Source organism: Gymnogyps californianus, chromosome 6 (genome assembly GCF_018139145.2).
Source record: "Gymnogyps californianus isolate 813 chromosome 6, ASM1813914v2, whole genome shotgun sequence".
Classification (NCBI taxonomy): Eukaryota; Metazoa; Chordata; class Aves; order Accipitriformes; family Cathartidae; genus Gymnogyps; species Gymnogyps californianus.
In genome coordinates, this window is record NC_059476.1 from 10,897,501 (window position 1) to 10,923,910 (window position 26,410).

General features: G+C 39.7%; 1 protein-coding gene across 3 annotated transcripts in view; it reads right to left on the minus strand.

Moving 5' to 3' along the window:
- Positions 1–720: 720 nt before the first annotated feature.
- Positions 721–26,410, minus strand: part of VTI1A (vesicle transport through interaction with t-SNAREs 1A) — a 275,400-nt gene continuing 249,710 nt past the window's right edge. For 2 of the 3 annotated variants that reach the window (XM_050898887.1, XM_050898886.1), the window contains one exon: positions 721–2,403. In XM_050898887.1, coding sequence (XP_050754844.1) covers positions 2,310–2,403 — 94 coding nt within the window. In that variant the 3' untranslated portion in view covers positions 721–2,309. The remainder of the gene's footprint in view (positions 2,404–26,410) is intronic. The other variant, XM_050898888.1, reaches the window with a different exon arrangement.

Sequence of the window (26,410 nt, forward strand, 5' to 3'; positions counted from 1 at the left end):
TTTCAGCTTTTTGCTGATTCCAGCAGGTGGCTAGATAGAGGGCAAAACCTAGTCATAGGTCACTGTTAAGATCAGTAGTCATGAATCAATTCCCATGATAGTTAAATTATTGAGGCAACGCAGAGAATGTCTAGCAACAGATGGAGCTTAAGATTTCCTTCTTGACAGTTTTCTGCTTTACAAAATAGGCATCTCCTAATTTGCTTAGGAGAGGATAAATACCTTCTAATGCTGCCAGGCTTCGTCCTAATTTGCTTGAACTCAGCTCAGTGCCATGACTCGAAGCTAACGGCCAGAGCCCTGCTTACACAACCCAAAGCGCTTAATTTGAGCGCACGTTGTGACTGAAGGCCAGACAGCCTCCACATTGTAAGCTGAACACCCAAATCTTTCTGTGTACGAGAGCCACGTGATAAATGCCACACACCTCGCAAGGATGAAAGGAGAGGGTGCCCCAGGAGGCGGCGAGGGGGGGTCCCATGGCCCCGTGGCAATGCAGGGCCATTGAGGTGAGGAGCTGAACATGACTGAGCTGCACTGCACAGAGCAGCACCTCCTGAAAACGTGCGTCTGGACTACCCAGGAACTTTTGTACCAGCACAACCCTACAGCCGCTGAGATGAGCTGGTAGAGAAACCTGGCACAGAAACCACTTCTGAACTTACTTGTGAGCTGCATGTAACTCAGAAACCACAGTTGACCATACACGCTTCCATTTGTTTCAATGAGTATCATTTTTCCTGTGGATCCTTTTATTCTGCATTTATCACCACCTTTCAATGTCTTAGCTGTAGCATCAGTACCAACATCCTTTTAGCTGAGTTATTTGTTTCCATGTAGAGAAAACAGGGGACATATTTACAGCCAAAATCAACTCCCAGATGTTTATCCCAAAATCAGCTCCCAGGGACAGCTCAGCAAGTTGGCAGAGACCACAGGGATGCCCAAAGTACTAAGGCACACATGAGAATTCGGCGCTCAGTCCCTACCTAATTTGGGGGGACTTCTAAAGCCACCAGCTTTTTGTTTCTTTGGCCATCTTTCTGAAAAGATTTTACAGCTTAAGTTCAAGGGCTTAAAATCCCTCTCAATTTGTAATATTTGTAAGGAATTGCATACAATGAATTTAAAAGTTATCGTGAAAATTACTTTACCACATCAGCAGAAATAGACCTTTGCTGGAGTTGTAAGCTTAATTATAAGCCAAATGACCTAGACCTGTCTATAGAAGAAGCACAGCCAATAGGAAAAGAGAAACACAGCTCATTTACACACAGGTAGATGAAACTATGATACATTATATCAGCTAAAAGCATGTATAAATTAACATTTTTACAGTTTCTGTTTAGAAAAGGGGAATATCACATCAGAATCTAATACACTAAAAATATTTCCAACATGCAGTCTCAACATCGTCAGGCCAATATTAAAAATCTAGATTTTTGTTTAATGCACTGTAATCACATATTTGTCACTGAACTATTACTTAGGGTCTCTTTTAAATCAGCAATGAATAGATAAGTATCTTTATACATCTTCAATAAGGGCCTAGTGTGTATGCTTATCAGTACATATATCAGCATTCAAAGATTTAAAACAGATTCAACAGATGGGCTGTGGTCACAACTACATTTTGGGTAAGTGATGTATTCTCATGATCTTGATGAAAGTGGAATTGTTTTGAATAAGCAGAAAAGAAAGCCTAATTTTTAAAAAACTGTTAAATAGAGTGTTGGATTTGCATCAGATATTAAACATCATCCTAAGGTTGCTCTCTTTTTAAAGCTAACTACTGTTCTTAACCAGGTTACGTCTATTACGATAATTCATGATCGGGAGTTAGTCACAGGAGACAGGTTCACTTTCTACATCGTTTGGTCTCTGCTTTACTTATATTCTATATCACAGAAGGTCAGATACTGCTTGATATTCATACACCCTGCATAGCACAAGAAAAGTGCAAAGACCCCTCTTCCCTTGCTAAACTCTGGCAGCTTACAGGCTAATTGTCTGGGGTAGAATTCGACACATGTTAAGTCTTTTTATACTGGAACAAGCCCTCACCCCAACAAATGCTAAGATTCTGAAAACACTCAGATAAAGACAAAAAATGTAAGAAAAAATAATCAACCCCACATGCCATCAACTATGCCATCAATAATACAAAATATTTTACACCACTTGCACCTGAGTTGAAGAGTGGAAAAGAGAGGGAGAATCTGTCAGTGCAAGAGAATGATTCATGTGACCACTTTGTCTTAATTACTCAGAACAAGCAGTTTGTTGCTGTTTAGTGAAGAACAAAGATATCAGCGTCCCCTGACAGAAAAATAAATAGCCATCACGGTGGTGAAGATGATGATGACTGCCAGAACAACGATCAAAATCCGGTTTTGGATGATCCTGAAAAAAAGCAGAAGAGACAAAAAAACCCAGTGAATAAAAAAAAAAATAAAACAAAATAGCAGAATATATATAAAAATCATAAAAAGAAGCACACAGATAAATATCTTGGAGAAAAGACATATGCCCGCAAATTTAGGATTTCCTATACCATTCTGCGTATCTTGATTGTTTTTTACTTCTTTCAGTTTCCAGTGCTTCCAAACATTTCTTTGTGTAGCTATTAATCCAACTTTTGCATTCAGGAAAGAATTAGACTTTTCTTAATTATGCATACACTTATATACATATTAGAATAACTGAAATACATCATGTTACAATTTATTAACCTCCTAAGAACAAATGAAATAATTAGTCCTCAGTCAATGCAATCCAAGCAGGGTGGTCTGTAATAGTAAATACCATTATATTTTTTAAAGCCATGCTGAAATCTTCACAGCTTTTTTAATCTGAACAGAAACAATTTATTAATTTTCAAGGGATTTTACTATTAAGGTACAAGATTTCAAGGAAACACATGTCAATGAGACACTTACTTGTACTAAAATACCAAGGGAAAAGTATAAAAGATAGTTTTGAAGAAAAGGATGATATAAAGAAGCAAGTGTCAAACTGTGAAGCTTATGTTGTAAAGCATCTCCTGTCTCTGTAGCATACCTTTACTTATGGTAATAGGCAAATGTTACATTTCCTATGTAGTATAAAAAAAATGGAAATTAGTAATACTAAAAAGATGCCAGAAGTAGAAATTCCTAATATTGTTCAATCATTTGTTCGGAGAAATCCCTGCTTCTAAAATCAGACACCACATCTCTTCAGATTTTGCCTGAAATTAATAGGTCAATTAAAATGAATAAATCAACAAACAATAGAATTTGAGGCACTTTACGGGAGGATTCTGGCTTGTAAAAATTCAGCGTTTGTTATTCCATTCTCACATTTTCATAGGCTCTTCATGAAACAGCAACTTTTGCAAAACATATTTGTACATGAAGCATACCATCAGAATTGGAGAGGTATAGCAAAAAAAACCCCAAAACCAAATGCAACAAAAGCACCCTAAGTTATATTTATTTTTATTTTTTCTCATGCTTCTGCCAACCAAACCAAACCAAACCAAACCAAAACAAAGCCTTCACCAACCAAACAATGGTAAGAAGAGGTAAAACTGTTTTGTGAAACATCAAACCAAGTACAAGGCTCCAACTTGAAGACAGGGAATGTAATGTGTTAAAATGAGCATATTTCACGCAGTGAAAGAGAGAAGAAACTCTAGAGAGCAGAGGGGAGTTTTCCTTGGTAAATGTTTTTCATTTGGATGCGGATGGATATACATATAAATTATATTGGAAAGTGTAAAGAAAAATGCAGTTTTAACCAACTCCAGCTCTCTCCTTGCTTACCCCCCACCTAAAGAAAAAGCAGTAAATGGATGGATGAAAACTGTCACATCAGACAGACACCCTCCCCTGTGACACTCTAAAAGGACTAGCTCTCTATCCTCCTGACAGGTTACAAAATGATCACATTTGCTGACACGTCTTCCGCAAAACTGCTTTAGTGTTTGTGTCCACTTTCCTAGCAGGAGATGAATGGGCTGCTTTGTCCTCATTTATCACTTAAAGCTGAACGAAGATCTGTCTCGTTTATTTTTCCCTTCCTCACTAGAAAGGCTCAACCACAGCATTAATTCTTTCGCGATGACAGCTAATTCAAACTTAACAGGCAATATTTACTCTGCCAAAAGGATGAGGAGGAGGGAGGGATGTTTCCCACTCTTCCCCCCCCCCCCCCCAAAAAAAAGTGTAGCAGGCTAACAAAATAAAGCTAATTAAGGGCTTTTGGTTCTTGTTGGTTTGCACTTCAGTTTAACACCTGAACTTACAAGCTTCTCTTTTGTGGCGAGGTGTGACATTCTCTGCCAAACACCTGATAACAAACGATTTGCCCAGGCAAATGCATGAAAACCAGAATATATATTTACTCACTCACCCTCATCACTCCTGAAAAGACACTCAGCAAAATTGAAACTCAGCAGTGAAATAGATTAAAAGCATGAAAACTCTTAAAACATTCAGCCTTAAGTAATACACAGTGCAGCTGGCTTGACAACCATTTTATTTGTGGGATGTGGGCCCCAAGGCATCCATAATGCTAATTTACAAAGGATTAACTGTGAGTGAAACTCGCTTAATCTAACACATAGTTAGGCAAAGGCATACATAACATACTGAGTGTTTAAATCAACTCTTCCTATCTCTGGCCCACTGAAAAAGCATTTAGTCGTCTGAGACTTAAAATTAAAGAAAAATTAAAAAAGCATCAAATCCTCCAAATGCTTTATTTTTAATACTCTGGTAGTACACACCCGATTGCAAGATTATTTAATCAGTGTCCACGTCTCTAAAATCCTTGTCAAGAGAACACTGAGCGAGGCATGCTGCCACCTGTATCTGCTAACTGAAGGTTCACTTACAGTGTGAATCTAGGAAACACATATCAAAGTTCAATTTCTAGGAATCTGAATTAGTCTGCACAGTGCAGCAAAAGAATATCATATTAAAAGGAACAAATTAATCATGAAATAGGATGGATGTTATCAACAGACTCCTACACTGAAGCATTATACACTTTTAATATTCAAGCCCACAGTTAAAGATTAATTTTATATCTTTAAAAAAAGAATAACATCGAGTTTTACTGTTTTACTTTCAAGTGAGCAAGTAAAATTAAACTAACTGCAAACTGCCAGAAGGATGGGGCTAGGAGGAGAATGACAGAGCTGTTGGGTAGCAGCAGGACAGTCTTGAAGAGGGCTTAGCAAGCGGTGCGCGTTGAAGTCTGAGTCTGGGAGCTGCTGCTCAGACAGAGAACACAAGTTCTGGGTGTCAGCACATTTCAGATCTCAAAGTCAACAGGCAAGGGCAACCCTTCAGAGTAAAGAAAAAATCAAGAGGAAAGGGGGTTTTGAGTGATCCAAGACAGTCAAGCCAGCTCACAGTGGCAGAACAATGGCTGGCATTGGCAGGACCCATCTGTAGGGAAGCCTATAGTACTGTCACAGCCAGACACTGCCAGTGGGTATTGCTCTAGGCAAAGCATCCAGGAATTTAAGTGGGGGAGGGAGCAATAATACCAAAGAAGAAGAAAATGGAGCCTAACATTCGCTACAAAAAAATCCCAAAGGCTAACATGCTTGCAAGAAGCAGATGATAGTCTTTTATCGCTATTACACCTTAAATTCAACGAAATCTGGTGAATGAAGAAGCCCAGATTCTTCTTTGAAAATGCAAAGCATGTTTACAGGGTAAATAATTTAAGAAAGAATATATACTTGAAAGAAGACACCCATTGAAACATCCATGGCTAAAATGCCTGAAGGCAAAAACTTGTGCATTTGCATGCTGCATTTTATTAAGTTAGCACACTGTAGCTTTAAAAGAATGCATGGCCAAATTAAGAGGAATGTGTGACTGAAACATCAAGGATTCCTCAAGTTTACATTATGAATCATAGTGCTGTTGATATGAGATGAATTAACCATTTAGTCGATGCAGCTTAGGCACTGAATTCACACCAAGTTCTGCTGGAGCCCGGCACGCTGGAGCTCGTTAACAGCCAATGTCTACTGTTCCTTTCATACTTGAAACTCTAGGAGCACAAGGGCTCATTCTACTTTGAGTTAGAAGAGACGAAAAATCTGTGCTTTTAAACCAAGTTCCATCTAGTTTATCATGGACAGCAGCCCAAAACATTTGGGTGCAAAACCACATAGAAACAGTAACTAAAGCAGATGTGAGGGTAACGTTAACCGACGCACTGGAAGAGCACGCTGGACTAACAACGCAGAAAGCGCATCCCACTCCTGCTGAGTTTCCTTCTGCTCCTCCTTTCTAAATGCCTGACCCTCTATCCTGGCTTCTGGTCACAGTGTCTAACCTCCGACTGCTGGCGTGTGGGAGGCTCCCTCCAGCCAGTGCCAAATTCGTGAGCTGACGTATGACACCGTCCACTTTCGGGGATCACCTCTTTGATGCACACGGCGACCACTGCTTTGGAGAACAAGTCCCACATCCATTACCAAACACTGATGTGCCTGGCAAATCAGATCCCCCCACTCCTGCCATGGCACAAATTGTGCTGCCTTTCCACATTCCAAAATCCAAAATGATTCGCTCCTCTCCGTAGCTTCACACACACGTGCACACAATGGGTCTAACTCTGTTTGTGACATGTTTAGATCTGCTCCGTATAAACACAAAGCAGTTCCCAAATAAGCTTTTGCAAACCTTACATTAAGGATGCCAACCGTGTTTAAACCTTTTTACAAAACTGCATTCATTAGCAGGGGAGTGCACGACATCTATATGGGTTCAGCTTGATGTCTTGCACATGTCTTAGTGCCTGATTGACCAGCGTTGAATAATGATGCCGTGCCATTAAGCACTGATGGTACAATAACAATTGTCATGAAAATTAGCAATCATGGTAACATGTTAACAAAATACGGGATATAAACGAACCAGTGCAGACTCTGGGTGCATGAAGAGTTTTGTGTCCTTAACTTGAAATAATGAAGACTACAAATAAACTACTGCAAAAATTTCTTACAGAAGCTCAACTCTGACACTGATACAAATAAAAAAAATACAAATGGCTTGGAGGATCAGTTGGCACACATTCATTACAACACAGGGCTTTATTCTTAAAGAAAGCATCTCGAAAAATAGTGTTCTCAAGAACACAGACTGATTGATGACAGAGCACTGTCCAACAGTGTTTCACTGTAATACATGTATCTAAGATTTAACTAGAAGTGATTCCTATCAGTCTACTGGGCAGAAAGGCTTGTTCTCTCTATACAAGACTACATTTTAAATGGTCACTTTGAATACTTGCTTATTGCATTTTTGGGTGTCCTTTTATTTGTGATCGGCAGTTTTTGCTAACATGCAAGAAAATAGGTGCATGCAAATCAGTGGTAAGTGATTTTTAAGTGCCCAATATTCATGTGCAAATCAGCAGATTCAAACAAACACAAAGTGTAGGTCTAGTCACATAGGCAAATACATACCAGGCAAAACTAAATGTGAATTTAAAGTAATATAGCTATACTCAGATACCTTCTGGACAGACACCATTATTACTATATATAATGACATCCTTGTTACGATATATCAGGAGCTTTCAAATGGAAGCACTAGACCCCACACAGGGGAATAAAATGTTATGATTGGTAAAGCAAAGCCTTAGATACATGACGATAAAACTCTAAGTTCAGGGTATCTGGGGGCTGTTCAAGTAACTATTCATCTTTCCCATCTTTAGGTTTAAGAATGCTTTTCTTAAATAAAAGCAACTCAAAAGAACTACACAGGCTGTGGCAAAACATAAAGACAGGGCAACCTACTGAAATAAAAGAGTAAGAAAGCCCTGCCTAGCAAAATTACAGCTGGTTGGAAGTATCTGACTTGAGACATTTTTCATCATTAACAACTGAAATTAGCAAACAGAAATACTAGTGAAAAAATATCTGCAGAAGTTGCATACAACTCCTTGGCCCTCTTCTAGCTGACCTTGGAAAAAGTGAAGAATTTGGAAAATACTCAAGATTTTTTTCCTCTCCCCCACCCCAAACTCTGAAAATAAGTCCAAGTTCTTTGTGTTCTCAAGCCAGAAGAACCGATTACATTGTAATTGACATTGTATATTTAAAGGAGAAAAGGCTTTGGGGGGTGGTGGAGAGGGGATGGGACCCCCCTATGGCTTACTTCATGCCAAAAAGGCCATGCTGCCTGGGCTTCACCTCCAGTCGGGAGACAGGCCATTCCCAGCAGGAGCCTATTTCATGTTCTCTGAATTCCTTCCCAAAGGAGCCTCTTCTTCCCCTAGGGACAGGGCCTCCAGTTTCTTATGTGTAAGACCTTGGGAAAACCCATTAAAAATTGCTGAAAACTGAGCAGATAATGAAATTAAAGCCTCAAAAATGGAGGAAATGAGTATAAAAAATGATGGCACTTTTCTAGCTGATTAGCAGGGTTTTTTGAAATAGACAGGCCATACAAGGTGCCTAAGATATTGTTGACAGGGCTGAGGAGTTGTGCAGCGCTACATCCTCTAGCTTTCAAGTTCAGTCTTAAGGACTGGGACTGTCTACTTGTAATAACATGGATACCAATCTCTAGTTATAATATTACACTCAAACCACATCAATGTGTTTCCACCTGGGCTCTGAATGAAAGAATGAGTCATGTAATAACAGGTGCAGGGAGGCAGTCACACTATCCAACTTTAAACTTCTAAATTATATCTAGCTAATCTCTCTCAGCTCCCTGTGTATAGTTAGAGTCCTGTTCTGAACTGCCTTCTCTTTTTCCTGGCCATATATGCATCCCAGGAGAACTAGTCAGTTAAGTTAGCTGGCTAGGTTAGGTGCCTACAGATTAAGTAGGGATGAATATCCCTAAAAGCTTGAACATGAGGCCCAAGCAAGAAAGCTTGCTAGCTCCGAAGGCAAAACCACACAGGAAAGGCATTATCATATCGTAAAGTGTCTGTAATCTCCCATTAATCAGAAATATTGCAGAGACGAAACTCAGCAGTAAAGCAGAAGATGTTCATCAATAATTAGCCAGTAAACACCTTGATTCATCAACTCCCTTTAATGGATCCCATATTTGCACATGAAATTCTGACCAGAATCAAATATACTTCTCCTTTGACAGTTTTTCTGGAGGAGTGAGAGATAGGAGAGACATTCCTCTCTGGGATGAATGCCTCCTGAAACGCAGTGGGCTTCCTTGGCTCAAGGAACTATGTTTTTTACCTTGCTGTGTCATCTTCTGGCAATCTTACCATTAAGATTAAAATTTAAAATTACTTTTATGACATCTGATAGTTAAAATACTTATTGAGATATCTAATTCATAACTGAAATCTTGCAATACATTCCAAATGTAACAAAACCACGTGAACAGCATTGGAGTATAGTGTTATTTGGTAGCCATCAGGATTATCATAGCTTGCATGAGTCCTGTCTCAAGGAGCTGGCAGTCTCAGAAGGTGCAAATAGTACCCAGGTGATCACTGGAGTCTGGGGGGAGTGAGGGGAGGACTGAGCGGCCTAGGAAGGAGAGATACCTACAGGAATGATTGGAAGACAAGTGTGCGCAGATTTCAGCGTGCAAACTGCGAGAACAGGGGAAAGCCTGAAAGAGGACCTCATGGAGGTGGGACCTAAGATAAAGAGGGAAAAAGGAAGGGTACTGTACATCTTCTACTAGCTCAGATTTTATTCATTGCTTATTTTTAAAACACACGGGAAGGCATTTCTGAAGGATGAAAAGTATCCTTCTGCTGATGAGAGACCCTGACAGGGAACATTTCTCTGCACAGTTGTGATGCAACTTCAGCTTCCTCCTGTCTCCATGTCCACTCCTTCCACAGAGGGAACCAATTAGATTATTACTGTCATTAGGAGGAACAGCGGGTGGCTTCCGGGGCCACGGAAACTCACCAAGCAAAACCGGAGGGCGATTAATTCATTTCATGCAAAGCAGAGGCAACACCAGATCTCTTCGGCGAGCCTAAACGAAGATCACGTGCGCAGTGGCAACTGCAAGTGGAAGGAGTCAAGGTTATATCAATCTCCAACCAGCCTTTCTCAGGGTACTGAAGTATCAAGAAGAACAAATCACACATTTAGTCACCTGAGCATGACTAAGAACCATAGGCCTTAGCAAACATTACGAGCGCTTTAGAAAGAGCTCTGAGGGAGGGTGGAGAGGCCAGCTGTCAGCGTAATGGCATTCTTCAGCACATTGGTTGTATGAAGCCCTGGTCCGCGAACAGTTAATAGGAAAAAAAAAACCCAACCCCCTCGTCAGCATTCAAAGCTAAAGCAATTATTTGTCCAGCAGAAGAAACGTATGCAAGCTATAAAATGACAAGAACATACATGATCGCACATTGGCTTTTATGATAAATATAGTTAAATTTACATTCTGTGCAATTTAAAGAAAACAAAAATGTCTAAAGTCTGCATTTTATCAACTTTCATAATCATTAGAATCCACTAAAATATATATCTTAAACAGATGAAAGAAAGTAACACCTTTCACCCTGCCTCACTTTAATTAATGACTAATATACAGCTTTTAGGTGTGATGAAGGTGGATGCTGGACACAAATAGTTTGCTTGCAGTATTTTCCCCTTATCACACCATATTTGACTGGGCGTCTTTTTGTATGGCAAGTTTTCTACAATTGTCTTAACAATGTTGACCTCTTTTGTAAAAACCTGAAGGCATCTCCAGCAATTGTTCCTGAAGACGTGCTATCCAAAATGTTACCATTTCATGGCACTTCTTGAATGATAGAAAAGATTTTTTTTTTGGTATATATTCATTTTTTTCAAATGCTATAAAAGAAAGGAAAACAATCATGGCTAAGGCCATTTGTGAGATGGCATTAAAAGAGCCTACTCTGAGACAGATAAAAATAATGAGAATCTTTCTGTCAAGAAGGATTTAGAAAATATCACTAGCATTATTAAAATTTAATTTTTTACTGTGCTTTTTGGTTCCCCCTTTTCCAGTGATAATGAGCAGGACTGCACACCTCCACAATGCTAGTACTTGTTTTGAGCAATAAATTCAGCCTTCCAGTCTGAAGACATTTCAGACAACAATTTTGACTGCTATAGGCTTATTTTTCAACCTGTTCTGTGCTTTGAGTCTTCCTATAAAAACTGGTTCATAAGCTAATTTTCCACAAGGCCAGTGGAACAAATAAAAATCAATTTTTGCCCAACTGGTTCAGAGAAAACCTGGGAATAGTGAAGACAGAACAGTGAAAAATAAAAAGAATCGATGTATTCACAAATGGTTTACCTGATAGAGAACTATCAAATTAGTTGACAGGAGATACTTGCCACTATTAAAGTATTTTCTTTGCAGCATGTTACAGTATTTCTATTAGGGGAGCAGAAATGCCTCTACTTTGTTATGACCTCAGACACCTCGGTTTAATAACCACACCGAGCCTCCATGCATTCTGTAAAACTACAGGGCACAAAGTCAAAGTGCAAGAGCACTTGCAGATCTTGCAAGTGGAGGGACCTGCAAGCCCAACCTGGCACAGAGTGGGTGTAAGTTTTCATGATCTCATGGAAGGAGCAAAGATTCCTCTTCCAGTGAACACAGGGGGACATTCATGACCTCAGGCCAACCTTGTCAAGAGGAATTTGGTCCATCAAGAAAGGAAAAAATCATAAAACCCTGCCCAGACTTCCCTCCCCAGTTAAAAAACCAAATGTTCAGGAGCACGGTGAAGACTAAGCAGTCTAATATCTCTTGGAGAGTAGAATACAAATTTCTCCAAAGATAGGAATCTCATTCGTAGACTTCAAAACTTTCAGAATCCCAAGGACAACACAGGGCACAGGCTTTAATACTGTGGCCCAATCCATTTCATCATCTTCTCCACTAATTGGGCAAGCGTTCTTGAAACCGTGATACTGAGAAGGGACTGGATAGGTGCTTATGCCTGTCTGCCGCCAGAAAAACATGTCTGGAAAACTGACTGAAGAACAGAATCTGCTTTTTAATACAAATTAACCATCACTGCTGTGGAAATAAAACAAATTTATAATTTACAAGCTTAAATATTAAGGAAGCTATTTTTAAGTAGCTGTAATCTTCACCCTAGTATGTAGCATTTTATACACTCCTTCATTTTTATGAGTTGGCATTAAGATGTGACTCATTTTAACAGAAAAAAAAAGGATTAAGTATGTCACTGAAGTAAAGCTGCATATTACCTATTTAAAAATATTATAACACACCATGGAGATATCATTTCTAGGGCCAAACAAAACATGACTCAATGAAGAAATGGCATGAAATATAAAATATTCAGCAGAGGAAAGGTATTTGGAGTTAAGCAGTTTCACTGCCAATAAACAGCATCATAATAAATAGCGTGCATGTAGAAAAAAAAGTATACCTGTTCTTCACTATTTGAGATGTAATACCTTAGTATGGGAAACTAATAAAGATACTACTAGTCCACTAAGTACATACAAGGAGAAACTAAAAACCACCACACATTTTAATTCTGAATCTCTTACAACTGATGCTAATTTGCTTATGATATCTGCCTGATTTAGCGCTAATCTTCTGTAAATTAACTCCTAATGCTGTCTGAAATAATCCTCTTAATGCTGGTCTGTCTTGAGTACTTTATATCAAATACCATGAAATACAGAAGCATATACAAGGCATATAGCATTTGTAGTGCTGTTGGCTGCTCTTGAATATTTGCTGTGCCGTGAAGACGCAAGCATGGTGCAGAGCCGCGCAGCCCTGGGGCAGCTTTGGGACAGCACAGGGTTGTGTTGCTCTGGTTGTCCCCTTCGAAGGGGACAGCACGCCAGGACTGTGTCCCACTGGCTCCTGGCCACCAGAGAGAAGAGGAGGCTCTTTGCCTCCTTACAAAATGGTGCAGAGAGGAGCAGTTCCATGCTCCAAACCTCCCACCTCCAGCAGCACATGATAATGAGAAAAAGTAAACTGTTCAGGCTTTGAGATTTCCGAATGACAAGATCTGTGTTAAACAGCACTAATTATCAGCTGGAAGCCTAATCTGATAACTGGTTTGAAAAGACAGAAACAGACAATTTTGTTTCTTCAGATGGGGAAAATATTTTGAAGGGTGTTGCTTCAGCATCGACCAGCTTAATTATTATCGTCCGTGTGCTAACTCTGTATTCAAAAATACATTTTTTCCACTAAACTCACAAGAACAATATTCTCCCCCAACATTAATTTAACGATACAGCCGAAAACCTAATTGATATTGGTGAGCAGTGCAATTCCAACATATTATTTTCTCGGTTTTTGAAACATAAATGGCAGGCACAACTTTGACTGAATGGACCTCTTTATGTTTTAACAGGCAGTTTATTGGCCCAGACTCCAACATGTAACAAGCACAATTGCAAAAGCAATACATTTTTAATTGAAAAATTCATGTATTTTTACTACGAAAGTGACTCAAATAACAAGTAACTTTGTCAGTTAAAGGGCTTTTAAAACAATTTTTTATATATGGAAAGTTGTTTAGAAATTATATTCTCACCATAGCAAGTGCTTATAGGAGGCTATTAAAAGAAAAAATATGTATTGTTTAAATCATACTTTATTGGAGCTTGCTTTTTTAATATATTAAAGAACAGATAAAGCACAGTGATCAGTGAACCGTATGTGTCCAACAGCCCTTCAAGAGCCTTGTGGAAATGTATAAAACAAGCAGTGATACAATCCTTTGCCAAACACTGTCATAAATTTTTAATTTGGCAGCTAACATTCTCACTAGTTTTCTTGGCAGCAATTGGGACCTTTAGCAAGAAAGGTGCAGGAGAAAAATACCTTGTTTAGAGATGTTTTCAACACTTTCTGGGATTTTTCAGAACTTCTGCCTGCAGCACATTTTACAACCACAGTCTCCAGTCACCTGATGAGTAGGTGGTGGTTTTAAACTTTTTTTTTTTTTAATATAGACAGCCTACTATCCCCCTCTGGCCTTCAGCCTAGGATGCGAGTGAGGAGGGGGGCTGTATGTGTTCCACAGAGATGCAAGTGGTTGCTCCTCTCTGTCTAGACAAAAAAACTTGAAAATAATATCAGAACGTACCTTTCATTGCTCCTGATACTATCTGTATCTTATTCCCAGATGACAGAGATAAATGAAAGGCAAACATGTGCTGATTACTTTTGCATTTTTCTTGGGAGATCTCTGCAGAAAAGCTGGTCACAGGTGCAGCTACCCTGGTTAGCTGGTGGACTGCCTGATAAACAGAATTGTGAAACAGATTTCTGTACCCAGATCTGCTCTTCCAGGGTTTGGTTTGGTTTGGTTTTTAAAAAAAGATATACTAAACTTGACATCTGATGCACAGCCTTCCTCCGCGCACCCAGATATGCTGATGCATCGTACACGTGAAAATATGGCTCCAGCAGTACTGTGGTTTGGACTATATGGGGCAGAATGAAATTGTGAGCTCTTACCAATTCACTTATGGAACAGATGTTTTATATTTTGGTATTTCATCGTTTCAGAATAAAATAAGATGAACCTATTTTACATCTCAGCAACTTCCTCCAAAACTTTCACAACAATAAGATACATTTCAGTCCTTCACACGGACATGAAGGAAACAGTTTGTCTTAAACAGATGTGGACCAGGAAAAGCACCTTTTCCTTATTTGCCTCAAATTAGAAAGGCTGGAATTTAGTTTTAGACAGCATAAATTGCTTTAAACACAGGCTTAATTAAAGTAATGATGTTACACTTATAAACACAAACTAATAGGCTTCCCCACAGCTTGTGTTCCAGTTTTGTCTCTCGTGTTTACCAGGGGCATCATCCCCTCAAGAACTTTATAGAGCACACACAGACATCTAGTGGTTCGTGGAAACACTGCAAGCATGTCATTGCATCTGACACGGCTCGACTGGAGACAGTGAAGTTATGCCAGGTATGAGTTGAGCTACTTTTGTCTCTGTTACAACTACGGATGGGCAATCAAACAGGGAGAGAATTGCTCCCTCTGAGCCATCTCAGGTAATCATGCTGCCTCTGGTGAGAGAGTTGCCCTCTTGGCAACCCTGGCTTCCCAAATTTCCCTAATCATTGATTCTTTTCAATTCAGTTGGAGCTATTTTTGCCTTTCTTCTGAGTACCTTTAAATTTCTCTCTCCTTGCTACTATTTTACTTTAAAAACTGAAGAGCTTAATTACGTAATATAATTTGAAAGGTTCTCTGAACACGGCTACATGCAACAGAAGTCTACTGGAAAGTGACAGAGCAATGCGATTTTACAGACAACAACATACACACACGATGAAAAAATACAGTCAATAACAAATTCTAAATCGCTGGTAGAGGAATATGACTCGCTCTCCAGCCTGCATCAGTCAATGGAAAGATGCCTAAAACTTCAGTGGGGTTTGAGTCCCACATCTGCAAAGGAGATCAAGAGCCACAGTTTTGCACAGTGTTGTAAGAACTCAGTGCCCTGATTCTGCTCTCAGTTACACCATTTTAAATCAAGCGGTACTCAGTGGTGTCATAACCCTGTACATCTGTGTCAGACCCTGTGTTGCAAGGGCAGACTCGATGCCAAGAATGCAAAACAGATGTTGCTTTCCTAATGTTTTCTTGTTGTCATTTAAGTTGTTTTTGTGGGATTCTGTTTTGATTTCGGTGAGTGAAACAGGTCGACAGGACTTTTTAGAGGGCAGACTGGAGGAATGCTTCTGCATCTTCCTTTTTATTTTGCATGCATGTGTGAATATGCATAGACTTTGAGTTACAACCAGGAAAAATCTTTTTTTTTTTTCTTTAAGCTTCATTTGAGCTATGCTCTGTTCCATTCGGGCAAAGTGAAAGGTAGCTATTTGTGGATGGGAAAAAGGGCTTTTGTGAACAGCAAAACTGCATCACCAAACAGCTTACGAAAAAGAGTTTTTGAAGATATTTTTTACTACTATGTTAAGAGGAAACAGGGATAAATATATCTGGTTTGCATGTTGACTCATTAACAAATTTAGCAATAAACACTTTGTAATTAAGTCCACTAGTTTACTGCTGTCCAGAAGTTTCTCAATACTCTTTGCACAGAAGGTTTTGGAAAACATAGAACTAAGAAATGGTAAAGGCAAATCCCAACAGCTTGCTCAAGCAAATCTAGCCAAGGCTTAAACTCACTTCTGAACACTGAAATTCGAGATGCCGTATCAAATAAGCAGCTCTTTTTCCCTGAAGAGAAGAAACTGGGTGTAGCTAACCTAGTGCATAATAGGTTTATTCTCATTCACAAAACAGGAATTACTTTATGGCCCCAAAGTAAAACTAGCGCAGAAATATACTGGCAGATTTGCTGCAGATGTGTGTTGTGACACGTATGCAGGGAATCTGCTATTAATCACATGCTAAGATTTTAATATTATGTAGGGTAATGCAGGCAATCATTATGGTGAAGGTTCTGGATTCATAAAAGCCTAACCCACAAATGGGTCTTTTAAATTTAACACATTTGAGCTCACTCTCACACTGCACCAGTTGAATTCCCTGATTCACACCCCCCCCCCATTACATACATATATTTCAATATCTATTGTGTGTTTCTTTTTGTGCTTATGCTCCGCTTCTTTTCTTGCGACACATGACAGTTGTTGGGAGAAGTGTAGCTTTTCAATTCTCCCGTTTACCGGACTATGACAGGAATGTTCTTGTTAGAAGGGCTGTTTGCGAGACCCCTGGACACATACCCAGCACAGGAAACGGTCTGGCTCAAATGCTGGAAAAGCCATCCTCCACCTGAATCCTTCAAAATTTGTGTCCAAACATAACTAGAACCTATGTATCCGTACCCGGGCTAAGATTACTACGGACAATTATACCGTGGAAATGCATTATTCTGACAAAGCAATCCATCACATTATTTCTCACAATTTCAGTTCACCCCTAAAATTTTCCTTACCTCCAAAGCCAGCTGGATATTATATTACCAAAGCTGTTGAAAGGGTGTAACACTAACCATGAAGCCAAAGGCCACTAAAACTATGCAATGCATAAATTTTTATTGTTTGCTCAGCATTGAAATCTCATTAGGGCTCATAACTCATCGGCGCACAGCAAACATTTGCATCTGCTGATCATGAGAACTTAGAAGGAATGTACACCTTTGGCTAATTTACTTGTTATGTTTTTAGATGAGACCATTTGTGTTGCTTTTTATTTTCTTTTTAAAAAGTCCTTATGCGGTTGTGAGTTGAATGTCCACTTTTTAAACTAAATACATTAAAACTTTCATTTGCAGTTTCTCAAGGTTGTTCTGTTGCTGGCAGTGTTCATGATCATCATTTTACAAAAGCTTCATTTGACTTAGTATTCAGGGTAATCATTGTTTGAAAACTGTGCCCCATAGAGCATTTTGCTTCATTCATCCTTTCTGCTTTATGCAGTCATATTTTAATTAGATTAAAATTTGTCCTCCAATTAGCTTTCATTAAAGTTTATAGATTACAGCAAAAACCTCCACTGAGTTGTGCTCCAAAACTATGCCTAAAGTTTAAAATGAAATAACTGTGCAAATGAAGTGATTATGAAGATTATTACTATGCAAAAAACATCAGTCACTTCTTGGTTTACTTACACATTTAACTCTGCAATTTATTTTGCCGACTTCAATACCTCTGTGTTCTCCAGAGCAGTCATCATAATAATACCTTACAGTTACAGGATACCTTTCATTCCTAAGGATCCTTAGGGGCCTGATTCTGCAGTCCTTACGCACACCAGTAGTCCTGTTGAAGTCCCTGAAACTATTTGAGCAAGTGCTACCCGCTGCATGTGAACCAGAACCCAACTACAGGTCAAATCCTGCCTGCCGATACCCACGTAGCATTACTGTGGATTCACGCAGCTCAGAATGCAAACCAGATATGAACATTATGTAAAAAGTCCTTTCACCTCCTTCTGGGTGAGATGTGGCAGCTGTTTAATGGTGCATGGTTACAAGACTCACCTCTTTAAATGAGGGTGCGAAGATAGATACTTCCCCCCCCAGTTAAAACTGCAGAGAAAACTGAGAATGTAATTATCCAAAGAGGAAACGACTCAGTGGGACACTGGGGCTGGGGCTGCATCTCTCCTGTCACTCACGTCTTAAGATGCGACATTGCCAAGTATTGGATGCCCAGTCGCTAATACCTCCTGCACATGCAAATTTACTATGTGCTGAAGACAATATAAAGTTTACAGTTCACCAGGCTGATCCTACAACCAGAGCAGACATTTATTCCGGAGCAATCTCTCGGTGGAACACATGGGACTCCGTGTCAGAGCAGAGCTCCACAGAAATGGATCTGTTTGCAGGAAATTCTCTTCCAATAGCAAGAGCTATAAATATATACACATAATTTAAAAAAAAAAAAAGAAGAGAGATGCAGCCAACATCTTAAAACTAAAAATAGAGACACTTGGGTTACAAAAACAGGGACCTGTCTTTGCTCTAGCAACATATTTCTGATAGGAGGAACACAGTTGAAAACAAATATTTTTCTACAAATGAAATGTAGTTCATAAGCATGAGAGAACAATTTCAGCAAAATATTGGAGTGTAAAAAGCAGTCTTTCCTATTTTTCATGTGCTAATTGGTTGAACAATCATTAGTAAATCTTCACATCACTGAGGTAACTAGCGTTATTCCCACTTAGCAGATGGCAAAACTAAAGTTTAAGGGTGTCAAAGGCTAGAGGGGAGTTTATAGTTTAAATGTTCTGACTCCAAGCCCTGTACTCAAGCCAAGACCATGTTTCCAAGACGCAAAGCATCCAGCAGCAATACTAATTTTAGGAGTCACGCTCAGGTCTGTCCCTTCCTCCCCCTGCTCCCACCTCCTCTTGGTGTTCATTTCTGCCATCATGTTGCAGCATGCCAACCTCAGTTGTGCTGATTCAACAGCTTGTGGGTCCATGTGATGAATCAGATCAAGCAATTGATCCAGGATAAAAAAAGAAAAAGAAAAAAGAAGAGGGTGGGAGAGGAGAGCTATTTTGCACTGGATCAATTCCATTTCAAGACATTGACTGGAGAACAGAAGTGCCCATGAAAATGAGAGAGCAACTGGATGCAGCACAGAGGCAGAAGTGAGTATTTTGGGGAGCAGAAGACCCTGCTGTTGATGCTGATGGTTTCATACCACAGAACTGAGGTCCAAACCATTCTGAAATCATTCTATTTTCATGTTTTAACTCTTTTATAACTCTCCTTCCTTTTACGTTCCTTTGCCTGCTTTGTTCTGAGGAAGAGCGTAGCTACTCCATACTACCTTTGCACAACAAATTTGCACAAGGCAATTCAGAAACTGGAAGTATTTCACTTTCTGCAATTAAAATCTGGAACACCAAGTTTGCCTTCTCAATTACATTGACTATATTGCAGAAATACTGCTCCATTTCCTCAGCAGAATTGTCATGTTTCATAAAATACAGACAAACTAGTCATGCTTTATGTCAACGGTGCGTTTACAAACAGTTTATAAAGGATTTAGATGATTAACCATATACTGAGATAGTTAATCAAATTTAAGAGGCTCTTTTAGAATTCTACAGATCAAGCAGTTATTTAAAATCCTGGTTATTGCTTTCTACCTTATATCCACCCCTAATGCACACCATTATAATATTCTGCTAACTCTTTATAAATGATTTGTGTTAGCAAAATAAATAAATAAAAAAGTCCAAATCCTATCGTAAGGAATAGGTTAGATAATTTGGACTTTGAGACTCCTAGACTAAATGAATCAGATCCAAGAATCAGCTCTTTGGAGGTAGTCAGACAGCCTGTGCCATAGATTAAGATACTTCAAGGCCCTTAAAAATCTCATCCCTCATCACTCTGCACATGGGACTTACACAATTTTAAAAAGTTGGCCAAGTGTCATCTGAAAAGGCACAAATGCTGAAGTAACTGCAATAGCTGAGGAACACATCTTTTCTTTGACAAAACATCAGCATCATGACAGGATGCTTAAAGCTTTAGTGTTTCATGCTGGTTGTGGAAAAAAAGGCCCAACAATGGAAGCCTTGAGGAATGCTAAATATAACTGGTATCCTTACAAAATACAGTCCGCTCAGAACAGAATGAGAAATTATTTCTTGTGATTTTATTCAGTCATTTGAAGCAGCGTCTTCTCTTTTTAATAGTTTTCACTTGGTACTGGACGTATCGAACATTTTTAATGAAGAAATAACCATAGATTACTTTTTATTGCAGTGTGATTTATAAAGTTAAAAAAAAAAAATCTGTTCTGGAAGTATAGTGTATTTGGGGCTATTTTTGCCTAGGAATGGAAACTCACACTGGAAATAGAGTCATTCATTCACACTTACAGGATGACATCCCGTTGACAGGCATGCAAACTTGGAAAGGTGCTACACAGTCACTCTTAAAATACTACACTATATTTTTTTCCTTCTAAGCTTCGATTAAGTAAATGTTAAAGAGGGATCAGTACTTTGTTAAGGCTAAGGGTTCATAGTTTGCAAGAGATCATCTTTCAGAAGTACAAAGACAGAATAGTCAAGGCACTAACTACTAAATAAACTGTTTTCACAACAGAAGTGGCACCTTCAAGCCCCTCGACAGCGAGGTGCTGTGCTGCCAGAGTTCTGCTCATTCAGATTTTGATTTTAAAGAGCATTCCCCAGTACGATCAGAAAGGTCATCAATCCTTCCTGCCAGTTAGTTGGTTATTTGCATTGGGTTTTTTTTTTTTTCAATTCAGGGAGAATGAAAATCATAAAAGGCGTGAAAATATGGTTGAGGTAGATATATTCACAGATTCTAATATAGCTGGAATGCTGTTGGTGCTAACGAGCCCTGTGCAAGTGATCTGTGTCTGGCATGCTCTGCCAAACAAACTACAATTACAGAAGAACCAAAAATAAAACAAGCAACTTCAAACCTCCTGAATTTGTGAGCCTGAACCTAAGAATCATATTTGCACTTGCTCCCACAGGCTTGCTTCCAAAAGGCACCCAAAACTGGAAGGACCTTTCTAATGGGAAGGAAGAAAAGTTTCCATCTGAGATCTGGCATTTCAAAATGGCAGAAAGAGCAACTGACCCCAGAGGGTCTGGTCCCTCTGTGTCAAATTCCTAGAAGAGCAGCTCATGAGACTTCGGCTCTATCATATCTGAATCAAAATGTCAGGACTCAAAATTCACACCATAAATCGTGCCCTCTGAAATCGAGGTACATAATCCTCTTGGCTTTGCTTTCTGTTGGGCGTCTCCAGCCTTGTGCATGCTTCTGCAGTGCCAATCGAGATGTGCTTTCCCTTTTTTTCTTACAGAGAAAACCTCAGCTAGCCCCAAATTTTAATGATTGTAAACGATGCGCTCTGTAACTCCTTTTGCACCAGCTTCCTTGTTTTCTGTTGGTTCTAAAAAAGCCTTTGACCCGCTGGTAAGAACACCATTTCTATTTCTGTCATCCCAAATTAACAAATGAATGAGGAGAGGGGAAACTCCTCTGTCACTCCAAACCTTCACCCTCCAAGTCCCCCTGCCTCATTGCAGCCCTGGTGCTCTAAAATAAAGCGAGCATTAATGGGCTGAAGCTTCAATGGGACATCAGCACTTGCTTAAATGATATTCCAAATCATGGGCTAAATGGCAGTGGTGGTGAGCAGGTATTTACTTCGTGCAGTCTCTTAGGATACAATGGATTTATGGCCGTCAATTCTAAACAACACTGCTATTGTCTCTTCACATTTTATCTGCCTCCATTATTCATTTACGTTGATTTTGATTGATGAAGACACTTTAGAAAAGGAGGGGAGAAAGGAGGAGGGGGAGAGGAATACTTCGACTGTTTGGTCTCTAATTTCTGTAAATCTACTGTTCATACTGCAAGAGTATTACTCAAAAGAAACGTCAACCTTCACATTTTGGGAAGGATTTTTTCCGTTTACCAGTCTCTCTTTTTTCTGAAAGACTGGAAGTAGGGCGCAAGCAGTGCTTCCGATACATATCTAATCACCACAGAGGCGGCACATCACACTGCAATCAGCCAGGAAAATCAATGTTGGTCTTTTTAATGAAAAAGTGTTAAGACTTCCGCAAAACCTCTTTTACATATTTACTTCCTATGCCACAGCTAATTAAGTTTTAGGCTGGTTTGATATGTCAAAAATTGCTCGGATCACAGAACTGAACCCAAGCAGAGTAGATATAATTTCTTCATTCACAGTGAAAGCATCTGCCAGAAAGCTACTCTTCTGACTGTGTGGAAGTCATAAAGAAAAGGCCCAGCTTTGGCTTGTTTGCTTCCAAATATATGGTATTTACTGACCTCTCGTTAAAATATTCTGACACAATACAGATTATGAACCATCCGATACATTTCTTTCCATGGGAGGCTACGTCTGAGGCCTGGGGGTAAAGAGATTCCTGAGAGTCGTTTAAATTCAGTTCACTCCTCTCAAAGTTTTAAATGAGCTTCTGAGCAAGCCCTACAAACTTGCCAAGCTCTCTGCTTACTTACGGAAAAGGAAAAAAAAAAGAAAGAAAGAAAAAGACAGACACATTCACCACGTTTGCATCTCTCCTGCTCGGAGATCTGCCCTGGCACATGCTGACTGCAACACTGAATTGACTGCTCGTAGCCAAGGGAAGCCCAGTACCCTCCTGAATATTTGGCTGCAGCATTTCCTTTCTAGTTCCACCCCTTTTTGTGCTTTAAATAGTATGAGCTATAATAAAGCAAGAGAAGCAGTGGAAAAAAAGGACAGATAAATTGTTAATAAACTGTCATTAGATGTCAGAGTCACCACCACATTCAAGAATAAACCCCTCTATTGAAATTTTTGTGTTTAAAATGCTGGTGTTTTAAAATGACTGCAGACTCAGGAAGAGAGCTTTGCTCTTTCCTATTATCTTTGAAAATGTGGGGTTAGAAACATTATTTGTAAAAAGCAAAACTTGAAGTCCAAGAAGAAAGAGGTGAAGGGAGGAAGAGTGTGTGGAACTGCTGAATACACAAAAGCCTGCTGCTTGACCACTCGGTTCGTTTTACAAAGCATAATTACATCTGCCTTTTTTTAATATTACGTGGTTCTTATTATTACTTTCTGTACCATCTTTCATGTTTCAAGGGAGTAGGCTGCTACTAACTGGTGTTAGGAAGAAACTCATTCTAATTACTCAGTATTTCTGCAGAGGCTGTAATGGCAACTCCTGGAGACGGATACAAGAATGTGTGCAAAATCAACCAGTTCTGGTTTTGAAACTCCCATCTTCACAATTTTGACTTTTCAAAATGATCTGCTCTTAATACAACGCGAGTTGTCAAAGGCTGTCAAATAAACGATAAAACTCTCAGGAAATAAACATCTCTCCTCTAGTAGGTTTGTATATATTTCTGCAAAAGAAAAGAATTCTAAAAGTAAATAAACACATGGGAGGATTAGAGAAGCAATAAACAAAAGCATTTCCTCATTTTGAATTTAAGAAAATAGGAGCCTCTTTCCAGCCATTGCCAGGAAATATTACTGCACAGAGGTGAAGTTTGTGCTAGCTAAATATACTATTTAATGCTAAGGCATCCGGACATGCATTCACGCATACATGCACACACAGACACACACACTACACGTATATCCCCATCCAAAATTCAAATCAAGTTTCTACCGTGCCATTATGGATTGATGGGCAGAGGATTTTAATACCAGTTTGGACCAACACAGGCATGGGACTCCTTGTTGCAAGATGATAAAGCTAATGCTGAAACATTTTACTCCTAATGAAGGAGTTTACAGGGTTCTTAATCCCTGCACCCCACCTCGCTTCTCCTGCGGTCCCCGCTGAAAGCTTTAAAACAGTCCCCAGCACTAACATGGTACAGAGCCTGTTGAACATGCTGATCTGCTCATGATTACTCTTTGCCACTGTAAAACAATCTAACTCCTCAAGTGAATGGAGTCTGTAGCAACAATGGTGTTATTGACTTGTTGCTCCAGCTCTATTTAGTTATTACCCTCGAGGCCACAATCAATAGACTTTGCACCAAGTCAGCCTAATAAATCCCAGGCTTTCACTGGAGCTTTGCCAGGAACTGCTAGAAAATCTATGGCAGTCAAACACTTAGAGTATGAATAACATAGAAAGCTGTACTGACAGCTGTATAAATTAATTAACAAGGAATGTTCTTATTCTTTTAAGAAGATCATAATGCACGTTTACCATGATTTAAGGAGTCACAGGTAGAGCAACAGAAAAATTACCTTTGTGCTTTCATTTAAAATAAAAATCAAATATGATTAAAACCAAACCAGCTTCAGACTACTTTTTCCTCCCTTTGATTATTGGATGTGCAAAAATCTGCATTCGCATTACTGCTGTGGCCGTTTAATTATTCCAAGTTTGATTTAAAAAGGAACCTAGCCCAGCAACCACCAACCACTTAGTGTAAACGGTGCAGGCATTTTAACTTGATGTATGTTGATTGTTGTGTGCTTGTGTTACTGTATCCTGCATCTGCAAGGGGGATTGAAATTGTGTTTGTAATGCAGTGATTAAAACAGAAACAAAAGGAAAGGGGGAAACAGTTGTTCAAGAAGTAAGAGGCCGGTCACTAGTGAATTCCAGGTTCTTTCAGTTCCTCCTGTAATAAGCAAATATTCTGCAGACTCAGCTGCGAGGCGCCTGATCGCAGTGTCCGGAGACGCGCTGAACCTACTGTAGCAAGAGCTTGGTGCCAGCCCCGGAACAAAAGAATATCCTTTTTGCACGTTGAAAACAAATGTAACAGATCAATAGGCTCTTACAACTGATTTGTTGCCCCAGTGGTACTTTCTGGGAGCATTCAGCTTTCCTAATGAGGGTCACAGCTTTGACGGGAAGCAACAAGCAGGGTCAGGCAGCCAGCTGGTCTGGCACTTGACACTCACCGCACAGTGAAGGTGTGCGATTGTGGGCACAACCCTTGGGCAGAGACGAAGGCTTAAGACTGAGTCGTGGCAGCCTTTGCATTTTAGGGAAGGGAAGGAAAGCTTGGACAACAAGGAAGAACTAAGCTGTGCTGTTAGCACGGGAAAGATGAGAGTAATCTGCCTCGGGCCTTGGCAGAACTGATCTCACCCGCGCGAGGTGAGGGAAGTCAGACCGGAGTGGAGCTTTTCACCGCTGCTCTGCCCGCCCGTGACCGAGGTTACTGCCTGCTCTTGGGCGGGTGCACCCTAACATCTTGCTAGACCACCTAGTCAAGGTGTTTAACCCATCCCGCTCCTGTTGACAGGTTCGTGAGGGTCCCATGACAGCAACCAAACCTGCCCTATCTGAGGAGAGGGGAGCAAGCAGACGGGGCACAGACACTTTCAGGTGGAAAACAAGTTTTGATCATGCTCTAAAGTGTCTTTCACTACCATGCTTTGTGAGCATGCTCTCACCGTGAGGACGGACATCGCCACCTTGCATGGTTGGTTGTCATAGTTTTTTTCAAACAATTAGACTTTCAATGGTCATTTCGGTATTGCTCATTACCAGCAGAGAAGAAGAGGTAAAGTTCATTTCACAGCTCTCAGTTCCTCTCCTCTATGGACAAATACATCCAGTGTCAACTTTTTAATTCAGAAGTAGGGCTTTCAGGAACTTTAATGGTTCTAAGGGTTGATGAAGCAATTTCTATTGAAGTTTTCAATTTCTGTTTAAGTCCTCCTGCCCCAAAAGGACTCATGAGCTTTTTGGGAAAAAAAGTTACACTTTGCATTTACAACCTGACCTCAAATTTTGAGGTTATTTCATTGCTTCTGAGCACCGCTCCTCCCTTCTCCCTTCCTTTCCATTTTAAATATGCCAGATGACTTTGTTTTAAAATATCCCTTTCTGTACAGTCATCTGTAAAGTATATATGCACCAAATAAAAGAGCTGCTTGGGAATTAGGACATATTTTCAAGAATAGTAAGTGAAGTGGAGAGCCAGAATTTCTGAGGGCTCAGTCCTGTAAAAAAGGCTTAATTTTCGTTATCAGATGCTTATCTGCCCTTTCAAAACATGACTTCTCTTTTATAGGGTCAATTTCAGCACCCAAAATTGTATCATCAAAAGCGCTGTTCATATCTGAAAATTTAGGATTGAGAACTCACTAAAATTAATTTGAACACAACAGGGAAGTGCTTGGGGCCTTATGGCTCTCCCCTGGCAATGTACCATCTGAGGTGACCATATGTCATTGTCTGGCACCTTGTTAGCAGAATGGAGTTACTCTGTGTTTGGGTAAAAAAACCTGCACAGTTTCTGGGTCCTGGGTCATCCCTGAGATTTCTTGTGTCGTGTGACTAATTTATTCACTAACTTTCTGAATAGTCAGTCAGTCACTGCGAAATGCTGATGCAATTTTTGTAATGAGCTGAGGCAATAGAAACATAGACTC